This window comes from Mirounga leonina, unplaced genomic scaffold (assembly GCF_011800145.1).
Source record: "Mirounga leonina isolate KUSES-001 unplaced genomic scaffold, KU_Mleo_1.0 Mir_82, whole genome shotgun sequence".
Lineage (NCBI taxonomy): Eukaryota > Metazoa > Chordata > Mammalia > Carnivora > Phocidae > Mirounga > Mirounga leonina.
In genome coordinates, this window is record NW_023270825.1 from 43,924,180 (window position 1) to 43,943,887 (window position 19,708).

At 41.5% G+C, this 19,708-nt stretch overlaps 1 protein-coding gene across 2 annotated transcripts in view; it reads right to left on the reverse strand.

Moving 5' to 3' along the window:
- The window catches only part of CGRRF1 (cell growth regulator with ring finger domain 1), a 28,550-nt gene extending 17,329 nt beyond the window's left edge, over nt 1-11,221 (reverse strand). The window contains exon 1 of one of the 2 annotated variants that reach the window (XM_034992421.1): nt 11,035-11,221. In XM_034992421.1, coding sequence (XP_034848312.1) covers nt 11,035-11,138 — 104 coding nt within the window. In that variant the 5' untranslated portion in view covers nt 11,139-11,221. The remainder of the gene's footprint in view (nt 1-11,034) is intronic. The other variant, XM_034992420.1, reaches the window with a different exon arrangement.
- Between the last annotated feature and the right edge of the window lie 8,487 nt (nt 11,222-19,708).

A 19,708-nucleotide genomic window follows, 5' to 3' on the forward strand; every position in this document is an offset into this window, starting at 1 on the left:
AAGACTCTATAGCAAAATACTGATTGTAGAACCTAAGTGATGGGCATAATATGTTCATTGTATAATTTTTTCAAGTTTTCTGTATGTTTGAAAATTTTAATAATAAAACGTTGTAAAAAAAAAAAAGAGACATAGTGGGTTCAAAGACAAATCGTTATGGTTCTGAAAAGGGAAAGAAATATAAAGTAATGAGTAAGGCTGATGCCATGGTTTGATGGGTCCTGAGTCTGTCAGCAGGCAGTGGCAAGGAAGCCTTCCCATAGTAAAAGGACCTTATAGGTTGTCCACTCAAAACAAGAGCCAGAGCGAGTTTCATAATTTGAATCCAGGAACTGGGTTAGGCCAATATCAATATGGAACAGAACTGTCATTGTAAGACCTGGTCCTTGACTGGGGAGCATCTAGGAATTGGGTTGGAGACAATTGTAAAATGGTTAAACAGCAAGGGTGATGACAAAGGGTAGGGAAGAAAACTTTTACTAAAATTTAAGTTGCAAACCCAAATTTCAAAACACATGAATAAATCTAATACAAAGAGAAGGCCAATAAAAGTAACACATGGAATAAAGTTACACTCTAGATGAATTTAATTTTATGGAACAGTTAGATAAGGCTGTTCTGGTTCTGCTTAAGAAAGCCAAAAAGCAAGCCTCTAACAGATCAAACTGTTTCCAAGTAAGTTAACTGTATCCCAAAACAAAGCTCAAGAAAATATATATATGAATACAAAAATATCCAGCACCCTAAAGTAAAATTCACAGTGTTTAGCATCCAATAAAAAATTAACAGCCATGCAAAGAAGAAAATATGACTCATTATGAGGAGAGAAACTAATCAAAAGAAATGGACCCTAGAAATGACATGGATCCTAGAACTAGTAGACAAGAACATCGAAATAATTGTTATAACTACTCCATATTTTCAAAAAGGTAAGTAAAGATTGAGCATACTATATGGAGACATGGAAGATATTTAAAAAGACCCAAATCCATTTCTGAAGATGAAAAAATACATTTGAGATGAAAAATACACTGGATGAGATTAATAGCTGACTTAACATTACAGAACAAAAGATTAGTATATTTGAAGACTTATCAACAGAAAGGATCCAATATGAAACACAGAAAGGGAAAAAAAGGCTGGACAAAAATACCTCAAAACATCAGTGAGCTGAAGGACAACTTCATGCAGTTTGCAGAGAAGGGGCAGAGACGTACAAGAAAACTACAGATGCCTATCACTCAGGAACATAGATGCAAAACTTAACAAAATTAACAGATGAAATCCAACAATATATTAAAAGGCTAATACATCATGACCTAGTGATGGCTTAGCATAACATTAAAAATTTAATGTAATTCACCATATTAACAGACTGAAAAAGAAAAACCGTATGATCATCTCAATACATGCAGAAAAACTACTTGCGAAAATCCAATGTCTAGTCCTGATAAAAACTGTCAGCCAACTAGGAATGTAAAGGAACTTAACCTGGTAAAGGACAGCAATAAATATGTAGAGCCAACATCATACTTTAGGAAAAACTGCTTTCCTCCTAAAATCAGGAACAAGACACTTAATAGCTACGTGTCCTCAAGCAATTGCTCAACCTCTGTGTAACAGGTTTCCGGGTGGGAACAGGGCTTGGCACTACATAGGTGCTAGCAATGATAATGCTGATCATGGAGTAGACATAGGGGGTGGCAGAAGAGCTAGAGAGAAAGAACAAATCCAGTAATTTCTCCGTTTTGAGCCTCAGAATCAGTTACCCCGCAGCTTCTGTATCCACTGCCCAACATTGCCCCAGTGCCTTTTAGCGGTTAGGTCAGGAATGTGAAATGGTGGGACACATGATACAATCTTCCCACGAGAGCCATAAGATAACACCTTCTTCTTCTTTCCTTCATCCCGTGGAGTGAAAAAAACAAAGCGAGAAAACACCATTCTGTGCTATACATACTCATTCTATTTCCTGGCCCCTTCATCATTTTAATTCTCCCTACCATCCCCTACCCCTTTTTCTTTCTTTACCCCCACCGCCTGGCTCCTTACACCCACATTACCAGCAGTAAACACTGGAATCAGAGCTCATTGTGTTCAGTTCTACTGTAGGTTCAAGCATTATATTTCAGATACTTTATCATGTTGTACCTAAAAATTTCAATTAAAGAATCTTTAAAGGTGTAGGAGCCAGAAACCCAAAAAGCAGGGCTTTGAAGAAATATCTGGAAGCAGCCTGTTGTGAGCACGGAATTCCTTTACAATATGCTTTATTTATTGTGTGTCAACTATACTTCAATAAATAAATTTTCAAGAAATATTTTTTCTTTATTTATTCCATGATATATCTGGTTTTAATATAAAAAGTATTATTTCTCCAAATCCTTATATAAAATCAGTGTTGTAGGAAGATATGCCATATCTGTTCTGTGGTTTTGAATACACCTCAGAATGGAACAAATAATTTGAGATATAAAGTTTTGCTTCTTTTTAAACATGCTTATCCAAGGCTGCTTGGCCCAGCATCATATCAAGAGCTGCCAAAACACACCTATTATTAAAAGAAACTCATCTCCCTAGATTTTTTTATTTCTCTGCCTCATGCTTACTCTTGGGTCTGCATTTTCAAATAGCCTCACGTCCTTGATTTGAGTCAAATACATCTTTTAAAATTGGTATTATGGATCATTCTAAACCCTTGGCCTTTTTATGCTATATAACCTTTTTACCATGAAGGATAACATACAGAAAAGTACACAAAACATAGTTCAATGAATTAGAAAGTAATTGGTATTCGGGTTAAGAACCCAAACAATATTCTCAGAAAGTCTCTTGTGTCGCCTTCCCTGTCCACTATCTTGACTTCAATTACTGTAATTTAGTGTACTTGTTTCTGAATTGTTATATAAGTGGAAGGATGCTGTGTATACTTTTATTTCCTGTTTTACAGCTTTATGCTTGCAGATTCATCCATGCAGCTATACTTAGCACATTTTTGTGGCTGTATAGCATTTTATTGTACAATAAATGTGCTGTAACTTGCTTACACGTTCTACTCTTAACGGACATTTAACTTGTCCTCACATTTTGGCCATAATGAATAATGCCTATACAAACATTTTCATATAAAGCACTTGGTGCACATGCATATACCTCTGCATTTTTGTTAGGTCCACACATGCTGAGCATGGTATTTCTCGGCCATAAGGTCTGTGCTTCTTCAACTTCAGTGGGTAATGCTAACAAATGTTCTACGGGGTAGTATCAATTTATACTCCCATGTTCCCCTTGCGCCAAATCCTTGCCAAAACCTTATTAGCCACCTGGTAGGTATGTGGTGCACTGCGTTATGGTTTTAATTTCTATTTCTCAGATGACTGATTATTCTTATTTATAGAAATTCTTTACATGTCCTGAATATGAGCCCTTTGTTGGATATATCTTCACCCGTCCTACGTCTTGCCTTTCACATTCATAATGGTATCTTTTCATGAACAGAGTTCTTAATTTTAACACAGGTATTAACCTTTTCCTTTAAGGTTAATGCTCTTGCTCTTTGGCTTTTCATTACTGGCTTATCTGAATTATGTCCTGACAGTGCCACGTTTCTGAATTATGATCTCGGGCATTTTTGCATTCCTGTCCTCTTAAAGGACTTAGCCAGGCATGACTAGAGCAGCCAATGCTGAATCAAGGCTCTGCGTCCATATCTGACTTCACCAGCCCTGTTACCCCGATATCCTTATGCTTTGGGAGAAACAAGGGTTGGGGGAGGGAAGGTATAATTCACTGTGTAATAGAGTGATGTTGCAGTCTGAACACACCTCTTGTCTGAAGCATTATGTTTAATGTAGTCTGAGATCACGTAAGCCGGTTTTGGGGCAGCTGACACACAGATGACTCACGTTGAACTTTCAGCCTAGTATAATCCTAAACCTTTTCACATACCTGACCCAGCATGAACTTGCTCATTTTTGCACAAAAATCCACAACTGCCACAGTTTTAACCTGTTTGATGTGGACCAATATTTCTATCTTTAACATATTACTCAAAAGCCTATATGCAGAGATAACCTGGAATAAGGTTAAAAATTGGAGACTGGTCAAACAGTAATCCGTAATTGGTGCTGACAAATGGTTCTGTAAAATCCTGGTAAACAGACCCAGTGACGTGCCTCTGGCCACCATCCTAACATCTGGTCTTTTCCACATTTTTAATCAAAAACTAGAATAAAGACATTGATGCCCTGTGTATGAGACCATGGCTGATATGACATTACAAGGAATAATAAAATAAAACAGTAAAAGAGAAAACTGACAAATTTTCTTTTCAATCAAATTTCATCTTTATCTTTATCATCTAATCAAAGTCATGTCGGCAACTGTTAGTAATAGAATACCAACTAAATAAATGTTTCTAAACATTCATTACTTTCTTTTATATAAACTTAGTTCCCCTTTTTTCCATAAAGAGAATTTTCTATTCTCTTTCCTTTCCTGATACAATTTTATACTTATTCCTCCTGGATTTTTCTGTAATTCTGGTTTTTCCCATTTCTAAATTGTTTATTATACTTGTTCATAATGTTTAAACTTCTAGCACAGCAATAATCTGTGGACCTCCAATTCTGACCGCATTTTTCTTATTGCCTATATAATGTCTTACTCTGCACACACTTCCGAAGCTTCTAATCAGAGGCTGAATTGGTAGACTGGACCTCCTTTCCTTGTGTCTGGAGTCTCATGGAGCTCCTCATAAATAAAGGCTACTTTGAAGCTAAAATTTCAGGCTCAGCAGTACAAGTTTTATTACCCCTTCAGCCTTGAGTTCTCAAGCCAATCAGAAAGCAGACAGGCAGTTGTTAATTTGGGGGGGCCTTCTCTCCAGGGTGATCTCCCAAAGGTGGTCTCACCCAGCTAGCTGGATACTGACACTGGATCAGGATATAAAAACCATTCATGGGGAAACCCTTGGTAGGGGAGGATAGTCTCTGAGGGAACTGCTGTGCTAATGCTATGACTTTGGGAAAATGACTCAGTCTCTAAAATTCTGTGCCTTTACTTGTAAAATGAGGGCTAAAATAAGTGACCTTAAGGCCCTATGAAGGTCTGAGATGTCATTTCTAACAGTTTTATGTTTTCTTCTAGATTCTTCTAAAAAATTCTTGCCAATGCAAGTGTCAAGTATTGTGTGCTCTAAGCAAATACAAACTAAAGTCATCTTTTCCTAAGGAGGAATCTGTACCTCATCACCAGCGTCATCACAAACACAACCTACTGCCTTCAACAAGTGAGATGAGGGGGCACCTGGGTGGCTCAGTCAGTTAAACGGCTGCCTTCGGCTCAGGTCATGATCTCAGGGTCCTGGGATCGAGCCCCACGTCGGGCTCCCTGCTCAGCGGAGAGTTGCTTCTCCCTCTACCTCTGCCTGCCTCTCTGCCTACTTGTGCTCTCTCTCTCTATCTCTGTCAAATAAATAAATAAAATCTTTAAAAAAAAAAAAAAACAAGTGAGATGAGAAATAGTCAAGGTCAGTGTATCAGGCAGGGTCGGCAGTAGACAGAAGCCACATCTGTTATTTAAACATAAAGAATTTAATACTAATATAAAGAACTGTTAATCAAGTACCAAAGACTGAAAATGCAAGAAGGGGACACTGAGGTATCCTAGCAGGAAGCAGTTACTCACTCCTAGGGTGGGGAAACAAAGAGAAGAGTGGGGATTATTACAATTTAGAAGCTTGGATAAGGGATCCCCCAGAGCTGGCATGCAGACTTTTGTGGTAGGAGAGCTGGCCAGCTGGTGCTGATATCTCTGAAGGAGTGCGATAAGGCTCGTTCTAGGTCTGAGGAAAAGTTGTCAGCTAAAATAAACTGCTGCTACTCAGGCCAACTGCCAGGGCAAAGGCCAGTGCTGCAGGAATGCAGACCAGGAAAAGGAAGCAAACTGTTAAGAGGAAGTCCCTTCTTCCTCCTCCAGCCTTCCAGTCTCTTTCTAGCATCCTCTACTGGCAGATTCTAATAGGGAGCAAAGGACAAGAGAAAAATGGTTTGCAAAGTCCCATCCCCAGTATTACCAAGCAGAGCACAGAAGAGCATGTTTGCTTCTGAGACACAACAGCCTTTGAGAAAGATCTGGAGGATGACTGATAGTATGTCCTTGTGGCAGCACTGAAGGATACAGGGTCCTTCGTCTAGGGGACCTCACCTCCCCTTTAATCAGACGCTCCAAGTCTATGGATTGGCTTATATCTGTAAACTGTGTGAAAGGTAGTAACTCTCCATTGTGATGACTCAAGTCAGGTTTCTGGCTCCAGACATGGAGTTTTTCCTTCTATGTAGTTCATGTAGCATTTAGTAGGCTGCCCATCTATTTTATTCCTAGAGACACTATAATGCATTAGCCACTGCCAAAAATCCTTGTAAGCCAAAACATTCTCTGCTTTATCCTCCACTGCCCATTACGGAGCATATGTCCACCTCAACTCCTGTGGGGTGCCACTGGACCTCAAGTCAGGAGCTCCCACCATCATAAACAGCCTACAGAGAACAGAGATTTTCAAGGATACAAGTCTCCTCCCAGCAATTTATTTCTCAGTGCCTTCATGAAAAGTGTATCTTCTGCACAGTCTTAAAGGACGCAGTGGGCGGGGGGGGGGGGGGGTGTGTGCAGCTTGCACATAATAAATCCAGTCCAATATTCCTATCTTTCTAAGCCTTCAGATTCCTTCCTCATTATGCCAGGAAAGTTCTAGCACCTCAACCTTATTACATATAGGCCACCACTGAGTCCAAGTTTCAGTCAACCAAATCTGAGTTAATACCTTAGATTCAAAATTTCTTGAGAACACACCCAGATCAATAAATTTTATCTGGGGCACCTGGGTGGCTCAGTTGGTTAAGCATCAGACTCTTGATCTCAGCTCTGGTCTTGATCTCAAGGTCATGAGTTCAAGCCCTGCCTTGGGCTCCACACTGAAGGTGGAGCCTACTAAAAAATAAATAAAGAAAAGAAAGAAAAGAAATAAATACATTTTATCTGATTTAGTGTTACATTCTATCCTTCCTGGCCTGACCTATTTACAACCCATTCTCACAGATACTGCTCCTTCCCAATGATACAAATTAGTAAAATTTTGCAAATCTTTTAGAGGCTAGGCTCTTTCCAACCAGGTTGGATTTTGTCCCTGTCCTTTGGAGCATGAAGAGATCTGGGCCTCATAACAAAAGGTTATAGAGATAGGTCTTGAGTATAAACATCCTCTGCAAAGCAATTACTCTAGGAAAGGTTATTACAGGACCCTCAAGCCAAGGAGGGACAGTTTTTTGGACATGGAAAGCTAAGCAGGCTGCTTCCATGAACAAAGGAGAGTCAGAATGACTGGGGTTTCAAGACTCTCAGTTTTATCCAAGTCAACTTGGATGTTCGCATTCCAAGTCTCAGGGCTCTGGTTCTTTCCACTCGGTGCCCTAAATGAGACATTGACAAGGTTGTGTAATTCTATTACCAGTGCAATTAAAACTGTGTTCAATGTTTAGTTCTGTGGCTACATGAAAGAAAGTGCTTTAGAACCCAGACCCTCTCTAATTCTCTAAGAGTTGACCTGGGTGTTTTAAGATCGTAGCTTATCATTTTATTTTCGTAAGGGCTCCAGTGATCTCAGAAGGAACCATCCCACCCATCCCTCAGTCCTTACAGTCAAAAAGTCCTTTAGCCACTAGGTCCCCCAAACACTTCAGAAATTATTTTATCACAATCAATCAAAGGTAGTAATGTGATGAATCGTGATGCCAATACATGCCATGGATTACTAGAACCTTATATCCTGTTGGCAAGGAGCTGAAGATGTGACCAAGGTAATCCCTGAAGCCCATCTTTGAGAGTTTCTCCCCCGAGATCCCAATTATAGTAACAATTTCTTTATTAATACCTTTTATAAGTCCAATCAGGAGACAAAAAACACACCAGTTATTTTAACAGAGGGCATTTAATATGAGTAATTGTTAACCACATGCTAAAGAACTGAAAAAGCTAAAAGGGGACGGTGAGTATCGAAGTAGTACCAGTAGGAAGCAGCTATCACTCCAAAACAGGAATAAAGAGAATTACTACAGCTGAGAAATTTGGAGGAAGGACTGCCATGGAGCTGGGACTCAGATCTGAGGAAAGGGTATTGATATCTTTGAAGGGGTGTGATAGGCTGGTTCTAAGAGAGTGGAAAACTACAAACTGGAGAAACTGGGGCCAACTGTTCATGCCAGAGTGAGGCACTATCACTGTGGTCAGACAGACAAGAAAAAGAAGCACACAGGAAGCAGCAAGCCCTTTTGTCCTCTACCCTTCCACTCTCCCTCCCCTGCTGGCAAAGCCTGCTAGGCAGCCAGCTAGCAAAGAAGAAATGTGGTTTAGAGGTTCTGCCCCAGATTCACAAAACAGAATCTAAAGGGGTGCTATGAAGCTGAGGGACAATAGCTTAATAACCTGTAGTCAAGAGGAAGCAGGGAGCAGCTGCAGAGTCAGGGTACCTGATTATCTGAAACTGTTAAAGGACATGTGGCATTTTGGTCTCCTTTCTGCACAGTGCCTGGCAAATAGCAACAGCTTAATAAATGTGAGCTATTAGAGCTCACGAAACCACCAAGGAGTTAAATAGAAATACCATACTTCAGTGGCATGATTCTTTGCTATTGCTATTGGGATTCCAATATTCAGATGTTCTTGTTCTTTCTCCACCCCCACACAGTGCAAGCAGACAAGGAGAACAGTAGAAAGAAGCAGTAGGGGAAAAAATTAGAGCAGTGCTGAGGTAATGGCGAAGACACGAAACCAATAGGGATTATATTTTGGGAGGTTAAAAAAAAAAAAGACAGGTGAAAAGCATAGTGGATTCATGGGTTTACCTCCTGTCTGGGTACTATTAGAAAGTTGCTTTTATGAGATCTAGATGGTTTTCTTTGTTTCTACTCAATGTATCTGTTGCCTTGGCTTAGGTTAGCAAATAAACACTAGTAAAAAGTTTATCTATATGGACAAAGTTAACCCAGCTAAAGGGAATGGTTAGATTAGGTTCAAGATAACTGGTTAGGCCCAAATCAGAATGAAAGTGATTGGCACTTACATGGTCTTGGGTCCTCAGCAATGCTTAGCCCAGACTTCCAAAAATTCTACAGGTATCTGGCCTTCCACCCCTCCAAAGTCATACCCAAATGGAGGGGTTATGTGATCATTAAGTTTTCAAAACAAGTCTTAAACTTGGCAGAGCCAGAATTTGAATCTAGGTCTGTCTGACTCCAAAGTGTCTCTTAACCACTACAAACATGAGGTTCCTGACTACCCTTACCCACAGATGTCACCATCATTGTCCATCTGATCCTCACTCATTTTCCTCTTCCCAATATTATAGATAGATATCTAAGGTATCTAATTAGCTGTCCTACAGAAAATTAAAATTTAAGGATATAATGCAATGATCAACGAGTTACCTATTTTCCTGAATGGAGGAAAATTACATTTCTTTAAGAGAATAACCTTAACATTATAGTCATTAAGAAATCTTGTGTTCGGGCACCTGGGTGGCTCAGTTGGTTAAGCGACTGCCTTCTGCTCAGGTCATGATCCTGGAGTCCCGGGATCGAGTCCCGCATCGGGCTCCCTGCTCGGCGGGGAGTCTGCTTCTCCCTCTGACCCTCCCCCACTCTCATGCTCTCTCTCTCATTCTCTCTCTCTCAAATAAATAAATATCTTTTTAAAAAATTTAAAAAAAAAAGAAATCTTGTGTTAAGACTGCTTTACTCACTTAGGCAACCAAGTTGCAAATTCCAATTACAAACTTTCTTGAAATGAACAATAAACAACAATAAAATCTGAGGTGTCAATAACAAATTGCGTAAGACTGGTCTTAATCTTCTCCCACCCACAAACAAGGAATTTTGTGCTCTACAGCAGGCAGGGTGAGGGGCAGTATGGACATACTAAGACTGGGCTTAGTTTTTAAAGATGGCATATAGTTTGAGAAATTAACAAGGGCTTGTTTCCTTTCTGTAAAGTAATCCTATATATGTGATCAAAGCTTATTTTAAGATTTGTTTTACACAGGCTGGTCTATTCACTAACACGCTTCCTCTGTCCCTCTGCTCATGTTGTATCCCTGAAATGCCTTCTATTCTCTATCATACACACTTAACTTCATTTGTTTCTCAAAACACCGATTCTTCAAAATCCAGCTCATGTCTCTCTCCGCAATGGATGAATTAGTAAGATGGTTTCAACTAGCCGTATTTATAAGGCTTCTCTAAACATGATACAATGGCTTCTCCTCAAGAGAGAAATTTTAGAATCTCTGAACTAGAAAAATTGCTCAGGGATTATCTAACAGTCTATTCTCCTTGTCTCCAATGGGTAAACTGCCCCTACCCGTTAATGTAACTTATCTCAAAGGTCTTTTCCAGCTCTAAACTTATGGCTTCATAGTTCTATCGACTAAATATTACTTCAAAAGGCGTGGAGTATATCTAGAAACCATTAAATTCCCAAACGGTAACGGAGTTCAGTTAGAAGTTACGCTACAGATCTGAGGTCAAGTGCTCGGTTCTGGTCAGAACAACAATCAACTGTGTTTACTGTCCACGTCTGTGCACTGTACCGCCGGTGACTGATTCACTCCGGGCACACAGTAGGCCCCAATCCGGGACAGAAGCCTGCTGGTCAAGCACTCGATCCCAACACCGAGACGAGGCCCTCACTGACCGCCTTATCTCTTAGAAACAAAGCTGGGTAAAATACCTCAATCCGGCACCACCCCCCGATACCCGCTGCGACGGGGACGGCACAGTGATGCAGAGCAGTGATGCAGGTGCACAACGCACCTTGTTTTGCTCCGGGAGCCAGTCGGAGTTCGCGGCACCAGCTCCCCCACAGCCCCAGGAGCGCCAGCTTAGCATCTCCCCCGGCTCCGACGCCCCCCCTCCTCCGCTGCTCTCCGCGACCCCACTGCCCCAGCGGTCCGCCCCTTGTTTCTAACCATGGGGCACTTACCATCCCAATACCAGGCCGGTGGTCACGATGAAGCAGGTAAAGACCACCGCGATGTAGAAAAGCGGCGAATACTCATACAGCGTTACCAGAAATACCGCAGCCATCAGGATGTCCTAAACTGAGCCGAGCTTCAGCCGCCCAGCGCAGCCCACCCGGCCGGTGTCAAAGCCACTACGGTGCCTCAGAGCTGACAAACTTCGTAGCTACGCACTCGCCCGGGGTTCTAAGGCTAGACGTCAGGGCAACCTCGCCGGCCGCGGGAGCCAGAGTGCCAATCACGACGACGCCTGCAGGGCTCGCCCCGCCCCTACCGCTCCAGTCCCCAGCTATTGGCTTCGCAGAGGGGCGGTGCCCAGACTGGACTCACGGGATTGGTACCCGGAGAGCGTCTGTGTGTCCTAGCGGTCAAGGCTTTTCTGCGGCAAATTCTAAATACGCATAGCGGCCAAATCTGTCCAAGGATCAGGTAAGGTTTTCTGATGACACAGAGAGGAGGCACAGTCCGAAATCCACGTCACAGAGTCTAAATCCCGCATCTTGGATCCGCGGCAAATTTGAGAGGAGGAGAAGAGCCGTCATCTTGGGTTCTACAAAGTGAAGTAACCTCACACCTGCTGTTGTTTTATCTAGAAAAGTTACAGTTAGACACTACGGAAGACCAAAAGGAGTCTGACAAGCAGTTTATACGAAACTTGTCGGCCTTTTCAAGTTGGATATAATGATAAAGGAAAATTAGCATTGCGTATCAAGATTCTCATAGAAGTAAATCAACTGTCCTCCCACATTCCTTTCTTTTTCTCCTCCCCCTACCTCCTTCAAATTAGAATTAGATATTTGAACTTTTTTGTATTAATTTTTACTTTAATAAGAATTTTTAATATATATGTGTGTGTATATATATATGTATATGTATATATATATATACACATATATATATACATATATAAGCCTTTAAGAAAGGAGCGAAATGCTCATCCCCCTCTCCTCATCCCCATTCAGCCAGCCCCATAAAGGTAGCCTCCCTGGAAGTCCCTCACACCTCCACTGACAGCTCATCGGTTTGGGTTTAGCCCTTGGCCACACGCAGTTACCACAGAGACAGGTAATTTAGTCTTTTATTCTGAGCAGCAAATCACTAGTAAAATTAATGTTGGAGAAAGATGAGCTAAATTTGTTCTATGGCTTCACATATCTCTTGGCCAATGACCATGTGTTGTGTACTCTCTGGAGTAGTGCTGTGTAAGCAGCTTGGTTCAACAACATAATTTTTGATAACTACCTATATGATTTGTGAAAGTATATAGTTTATTGTTGGACAGTTTTTAAAATTATAAACAACACCGCAATGAACATTCTTAAAGCTAAATCATTTCCTTAGGTGAATTCCTAGAGGCGGGACTTTTAGTTCAAAAAGTATGCACATTGTAAGCCTTTAGGGAAACAATGCTTCTCCAGAAATATTATACCGATTTATGCTCCCACCCTTTCATCCGCAGTTTTGTGATCATTTGATATTGTCACTTAAAAAGCTTGGCCAATGGGAAAGGCAGTTTTATTGCAATAAGCAATAAAGAGTTTTCATAATGAAAACAGGGAATTCCAAGTTAAAGTGGCATATTATACATATGCCTATAATTTTGCTCTCTCCCCAAACTCCACTAAAACTACAGTAAAGGGATGTAAAAAATAAATCAAAAACAAGAAGAGGAAATAACATAACAGAAGCACATATTGGAAGATGGAAAGCAGCTGAACAAGGATAATTCACTAACCAGCCCATGAAAGTCAAATCCCAAACCAGCAGTGGAGCAAACTGACTCAACTTGATTTACACTGAAGCATTCTCAAAAAGAACATGAACTATCACAAATTTAACTCAAGCCTTTATTTCCCATTTGGATATCTGATACAACAATTCCAACATGTCACTTTACTTCCAACATTGATTCTTTCTAACACATAATACACGATACACAGTGCAGGCAAAAATTATTTTTTCACATGTATCCTTTATTTTTAAACATGTTCCATTTCATTCCACCACCCCAAATCCTTGATTGCCATGCTATGTATCCTTGAGGATGAAGTCTTAAGTTCCTTGTTTGACATAGCCATCTCTACATGATCTGACTCCCACTTACTTACTCAGTTACAAAATATTTGTTTTGTGTCAGATATGTGCCAGACACTGTAGAAGGCATTAGGGATACAATAATAAGCCAAAAATGACATATCTCTGTTCTCATGGAATTTATCATCTAATGGAAAAGATAAACATTAATCAAAGAATCTTCAATAAAATATAAAGGCAAAATTATAGTAAGTGCTATTAAAAAGAGGTACATGGAGCTAGAGGGCATATAATGGGAGACTAGTGAAACATAAGGAAGATCAGGAAAATCTTCCCTGAAAAACAGATGATTGAGCTGAGAGCTGATGGAGAGAGATTTACCAGGCAAAGGGACAGGAGGGGAGAAAGCATTTAGGACAGAAGCTCTAGCATGTGCAAAGGCCCTGAGGTGGGAGAAATCATAGCACACCTGAGAAAATGAAAAGCCAATATGACTAAAGCATGGAGAGTGAGAAAGAGCATGCTAGGGGATGAAAAGGAGAGATAGGTAGGGCCCAGACCATACATGAGTCTTGCTATTTTAACTACTCAACTGTACCCTTAGAGCAATGAGAAGCCACTGATATGATTGAAGAAGGGGCATTTTATGGACTGAATTGTGTCCCCCCAAAATTAATATGCTGAAATTCTAGTTTCCAATGTGATTGTATTTGGAGATGTAGCCTTTAAAGAAGTAATTAAGGTTAAGTGAAGTCATAATGGTAGGATGCTAATTCAATAGGAGTAGTGCCCTTATAACAAAAGAGAGACACCAGAGATCACTTTCTCTATGCAGGTGTATACAGAGAAAAGTCTGTGGGAACAGTGAGAAGGCAACCGTCTGCAAATCAAGGAGAGAGTTCTTTCCAGAAAGCCTGCTGGCACCTTGATCTTGGACTTCTCACCTCAAGGACTGTGAGAAAATTAATTTCCTTTGTTTTAACCACTTGGTCTGTGGTACTCTATTATGATAGCCAGGCAGACTAATACAGGGAGTGACATTCTGTTTGCATTTTCAATCACTTAGGCTATTGTGTAGAAAACTTATTGGAAGGAGGCTGGGATGGATATAAATGAATATGGGGATATCAATTGACAGATTCTTTAAGAAGTCCAGGTAAGAAGTATTGGTAACTCTGATTAGGATAGTGACGAGGACTTGCAATGAAGTGGATTATTAGTCAGAAATTATTGCATTTGTAAGTGACAAAACTCGAAACAAAACAGTAAATCACTTGAGATAGAGATGTATTTCCCTTTCAGGCAAAAGTCTGGAGGTAGGTCAATGCAGGACTGATACGGTGCACAGTGCAAGGGAACCAGGCTTCTATTTTGCTCCACGATGTGTAGCCCCCATTCCTAAGGTCGCCTCATGGTTCAAGATGCTTGTTGCAGCTCCAGCCATCATTTCCACATTCTTGCTAGCAGGAAAGAGGACAGAGAGAGAGAATGAGATGATACTTCAGTTTAAGGAAACTCTAAGGAGGCACCACTCATTCCATTGGCCACAACTCAGCCTCATGTCCACCTTTAACTGGAAGGAAGGTTGGAAAATACAGTCTTTGTTCAGGGCAGCCACCTCTGCTGTTGAATACTATCGCTCCTGTTCAAGGTGGTACAGAACCAAATGCAAATCCTCTCTCTCATTATTATTTTTTTTTTTTAAGGGAGAGAGAGGGAGGGAGGAGGGTAGAAGGGACAGAGGGAGAGGGAGAGAGAGAATCTTAAGCGGGCTCCACACCCCAGCGAGGAGCTGGACAATGATGTGTGGCTCTATCTAACCCAACCCTGAGATCAGGACCAGAGGCTAAATCAAGAGTCTGCTGCTTAACTGACTGGGCCCCCAGGCGCCCCTCCTTGCCTTCTTTGTTAAAGAGAAAGTGGACTACCAATTTCAGTCTTTTCAGCTTCTCCAATATCATACCTATTTAGATGCTTTACTCCAACCCCTTCCAGCACCCACCCCCTTCCCATTCTGAGACTGCAGTCTGAAGGGGAAGCCAGAACCTCAGTACAGTATGGCCTGCTGCACTTAGTCAAGCCCCACCTAATTGCCACGCACCAGCACACTGGAAGGGAAAGACTTCCCCTCCTTCCCACTCGGCAGATACAGGCCTTCTGTCCTGGCCCCGGTTTCCTCTCCCACATGGCATAGGCTAAATGCCATTTTTAATTTTGCCCCGGTCTGGATTTTGAAATGTTGGTAGAGCTTTAAAATTTTATAAAACCTTTCTCGGTAGTGTCTGGCTTTTTCTAGATTTACTGTGTTTCTGGGGATTCAAAAATCCTATTTTGGTAGCCAAAAGCTGCTTGCTTTCTTCTGCATTCCTAACATCACAGTTCTATTTATCCTTTGAGGCTTATTCATGCTTCTGACTGACCAAGGAGAAGGTCTCATAAGAGAAATGCAAGCAAATATTAACGTGTTTTTAAAAATTATTATCTGCATCGCACAATTTTCTTGGCGCTGTTAACCCTTTCATTTTATATGGTCTTTCTATAGCCTACATTATTTCTTGGAAGGGCAAATTTGTCTATTGTGAAGACACCAGTAGAAACATAATAAGCATCATAACTCTGAGTTTCAAACTTTGAGACAACTATTGCCCAACAGAACTGAATGAGTGTGCAATTGGGTATAATCCCATAGATGACAGGAATTGTGAAAAATCTTGTATGTAGTACCTTGGCAGAACCTGACTCCTAGTAGCCCACTGAACTTCCAAGTCCCTCTAGTAAAAACCTCTCATGGTCTTAGCTGTTGGGCTTCTGTCATCTATATATACTATGTGACAGGAGGCTACCTGAAGCTCACTCCAACTGAGCTAACACTGATGACTTATGTGGTACATGGTCTGTGGCCCAAAGCTTAGGACATTCATCTAGGACAGTGGTTCTCGACTGGGGTTGCTTTCCCACCTCTGTGCCCTGGCAACATTTGACAATGTCTGGACACATTTTGGTTCCCAATGGGGGAGGAGCTACTGGCCTCTAGAGCAATCCCCCCCCCCACACACACACACCCGAAGCCCTGCATGACATTTGGTATTCTGCTAAACACCCTACAATGCACAGCACAGTGCACCCACAACAAAGAATTATTTAAATCCAAATGTCAGTATTGCTAAGTTGAGAAACTCTGATACAGAAAATTCTTTTGGTTCTGGACACTTCTCACCAAATCACTGTTTCCATATTGGCCCAGGCCATGTCTTCCATGGATCCCCAAAATAGCCTCCTAAATGGTTTTCTTGCTTCTCTATCTCCCAAAGTCTATTCTTTTTTAATTTGTTTTACTTTTTTAATATTTAATTTTTCATTTACATACAGTAAAAATCATTACGTCTCATGTACAGTTCTATGAGTTCTAACAAATGTACCGAGGTCATAGAACATTAGCAACATCAAGTTTCAGAATCGCAGCTCAATTTTCAAAGTCTTTATTATGTTCTTTGGGTCTGTCCCTCACAGGAGCCACTCTGGGGTTAATCTGAGTCTTGGCAATGGTTTATATTGTAGGTAAGTTCTTGTAGTCTTTGCTGTGCTTCTGTGGGTGTGTTCTACACACATGGACCTGGGGGATGTGCCCCAGTTCAGTTTCAAACTCTGCTCTTCAGGACTTCCCTTCTACCCCTGGACTCCCTTTCCCTGTTCTTCTGGTCTGAAAGATGGGACCCTCCATTCTACGCTGTTGTGCAGTTCTATGTGACTGCGCCTGTCCTTCAGATGAAATGGCAAGAGAAAAGGAAGAAAAAAAAAGTAACTGGCATACCACCTTCATTCTATGCACAACAGCGCCCCTTTCCAAATTCCTCACAGAAAGATGGATTTTCTCTCAGGTTTTAGGTGCCTATGCTCCTGCCCTGCTGAGACAGAGCTAATGATTTTGGTGGTTGGTGTTGCCCTCGGGGCAGGACGAGGAGAGAAAAAAGGGGAAGGGGGGGCAATTCCTTCCACATTCTCCTGTTCCACACTCTTCCCTGATCCAGACTGCTCTCCTGTCATGCAATAGAGGAGGAAAAAAGAACAAGAAAATTCACTGACACCCTACTGGTCATTCTTCAGGTTCTACCTTCTTGTGGTAGAAGGCCTAAAATTAAGGTCTCATATTATGTGCTGCCATGACATTTGGTGACATTGGGCATGACCTAAATCCAAGCTCTCCTCCCTACTCTGCTCACATAGATAAAGTCCTCTACCCAGACAACCCTCATCATGGGGACCAGGCACAGGGCCTGCTTCTCCTTCAGTGGCAGGCTTCAGGTCCCCGCCAACCTGGGCACCACACCCTCTTTAAGCCTGCCTCACACAGCCTCTAGTTGTTCACTGTGTTCGCAAGGGCAGCTGCCTGACCCTGCATGGCATTTGGTGTCCCCCTTCCCTGGACTCTGAGTATATATGACTACAAAACTGCCATCAGTCTCATATGTCTAGTGTTCAGTGTTATGTGTTTGGCTATCCCCATAACCCCAGGGCAGGAATCCCTCCTTCACAAACAGGATGAAGAGGAGACCATCAAAACTTTTCCATGGTACTGGCACAAAAAACAGACACATATATCAATGGAACAGAATAGAGAGCCCAGAAATGGACCCTCCACTCTATGGTCAACTAATCTTTGACAAAGCAGGAAAGAATGTCCAATGCAAAAAGACAGTCTCTTCAACAAATGGTGTTGGGAAAATTGGACAGCCACATGCAGAAGAATGAAACTGGACCATTTCCTTATACCACACACAAAAATAGACTCAAAATGGTTGAAAGACCCAAATGTGAGACAAGAGTCCATCAAAATCCTAAAGGAGAACACAGGCAGCAACCTCTTCGACCTCAGCCGCAGCAACTTCTTCCTAGAAACATTGCCAAAGGCAAGGGAAGCAAGGGCAAAAATGAACTCTTGGGACCTCATCAAGATAAAAAGCTTTTGCACAGCAAAAGAAACAGTCAAAAAACCAAAAGACAACCGACAGAATGGGAGAAGATATTTGCAAATGACATATCAGATAAAGGGCTAGTATCCAAAATCTATAAAGAACTTCTTAAACTCAACACCCAAAGAACAAATGATCCAATCAAGAAATGGGCAGGAGACATGAACAGACATTTTTCCGAAAAAGACACCCAAATGGCCAACAGACACATGAAAAAGTGCTCAACATCGCTTGGCATCAGGGAAATCCAAATCAAAACTTCAATGAGATACCACCTCACACCAGTCAGAATGGCTAAAATTAACAAGTCAGGAAACGACAGATGTTGGCGGAGAAAGGGGAACCCTCCTACACTGTTGGTGGGAATGCATGCTGGTGCAGCCACTCTGGAAAACAGTATGGAGGTTCTTCAAAAAGTTGAAAATAGAGCTACCCTACGACCCAGCAATTGCACTACTGGGTATTTACTCCAAATATACAAATGTAGGAATCCAAAGGGGTACGTGCACCCCGATGTTTATAGCAGCAATGTCCACAATAGCCAAACTGTGGAAAGAGCCAAGGTGTCCATCGACAGATGAATGGATAAAGAAGATGTGGTATATATACACAATGGAATATTATGCAGCCATCAAAAGGAATGAAATCTTGCCATTTGCAACGATGTGGATGGAACTGGAGAATGTTATGCTGAGTGAAATAAGTCAATCAGAGAAAGACATGTATCATATGACCTCACTGATATGAGGATTCTTAATCTCAGGAAACAAACTGAGGGTTGCTGGAGTGGTGGGGGGTGGGAGGGATGGGGCGGCTGGGTGATAGACATTGGGGAGGGTATGTGCTATGGTGAGCGCGATGAATTGTGCAAGACTGATGAATCACAGACCTGTACCTCTGAAACAAATAATACATTATATGTTTTAAAAAAAAGATAGTAGTAAGGGAAAAATGAAGGGGGGCAATCGCAGGGGAAGATGAACCATGAGAGACGATGGACTCTGAGAAACAAACTGAGGGTTCTAGAGGGGAGGGGGGTGGGAGGATGGGTTAGCCTGGTGATGGGTATTAAAGAGGGCACGTTCTGCATGGAGCACTGGGTGTTACATGCAAATAATGAATCATGGAACACTACATCGAAAACTACTGATGTAATGTATGGTGACTAACATAACATAATAATGATTAAAAAAACCCTTTCCTTCTTCAATTCACTGGCTATTTTGTTATTATTTACTCTTTAGAGTCCTTAGGTAGTTGTGTTTATATTCTGCCCAGAGCTTTTAGTTGTAATCAGTGAGAAAGAGAGACTGCAGCTTGATTACTCCATCTTGGCTGGCTCTGGAAGTCCCTCTATGCCTACAGTCTGACACAATAGCAGAAGGATCTTCTTAAAAGGACACTGAAGTCAGAATGATTCTGCTAAAATGTGTGACAGACCACATCATTCCCCTGCTCCATCTCTCCAATAACACTATATCTTGACTCTGTAAAAGCCAGAGTCCTTATGATCATTTACAAGGCTGTAAGATCCAGCCCTCCAATCCCTCTATGACTTCATCTACAAATCACCCCAGCTCATCCACTCCAGTCATTTGATTGCTTTTTTGTCCCCTGTAATAGCATGTATGCT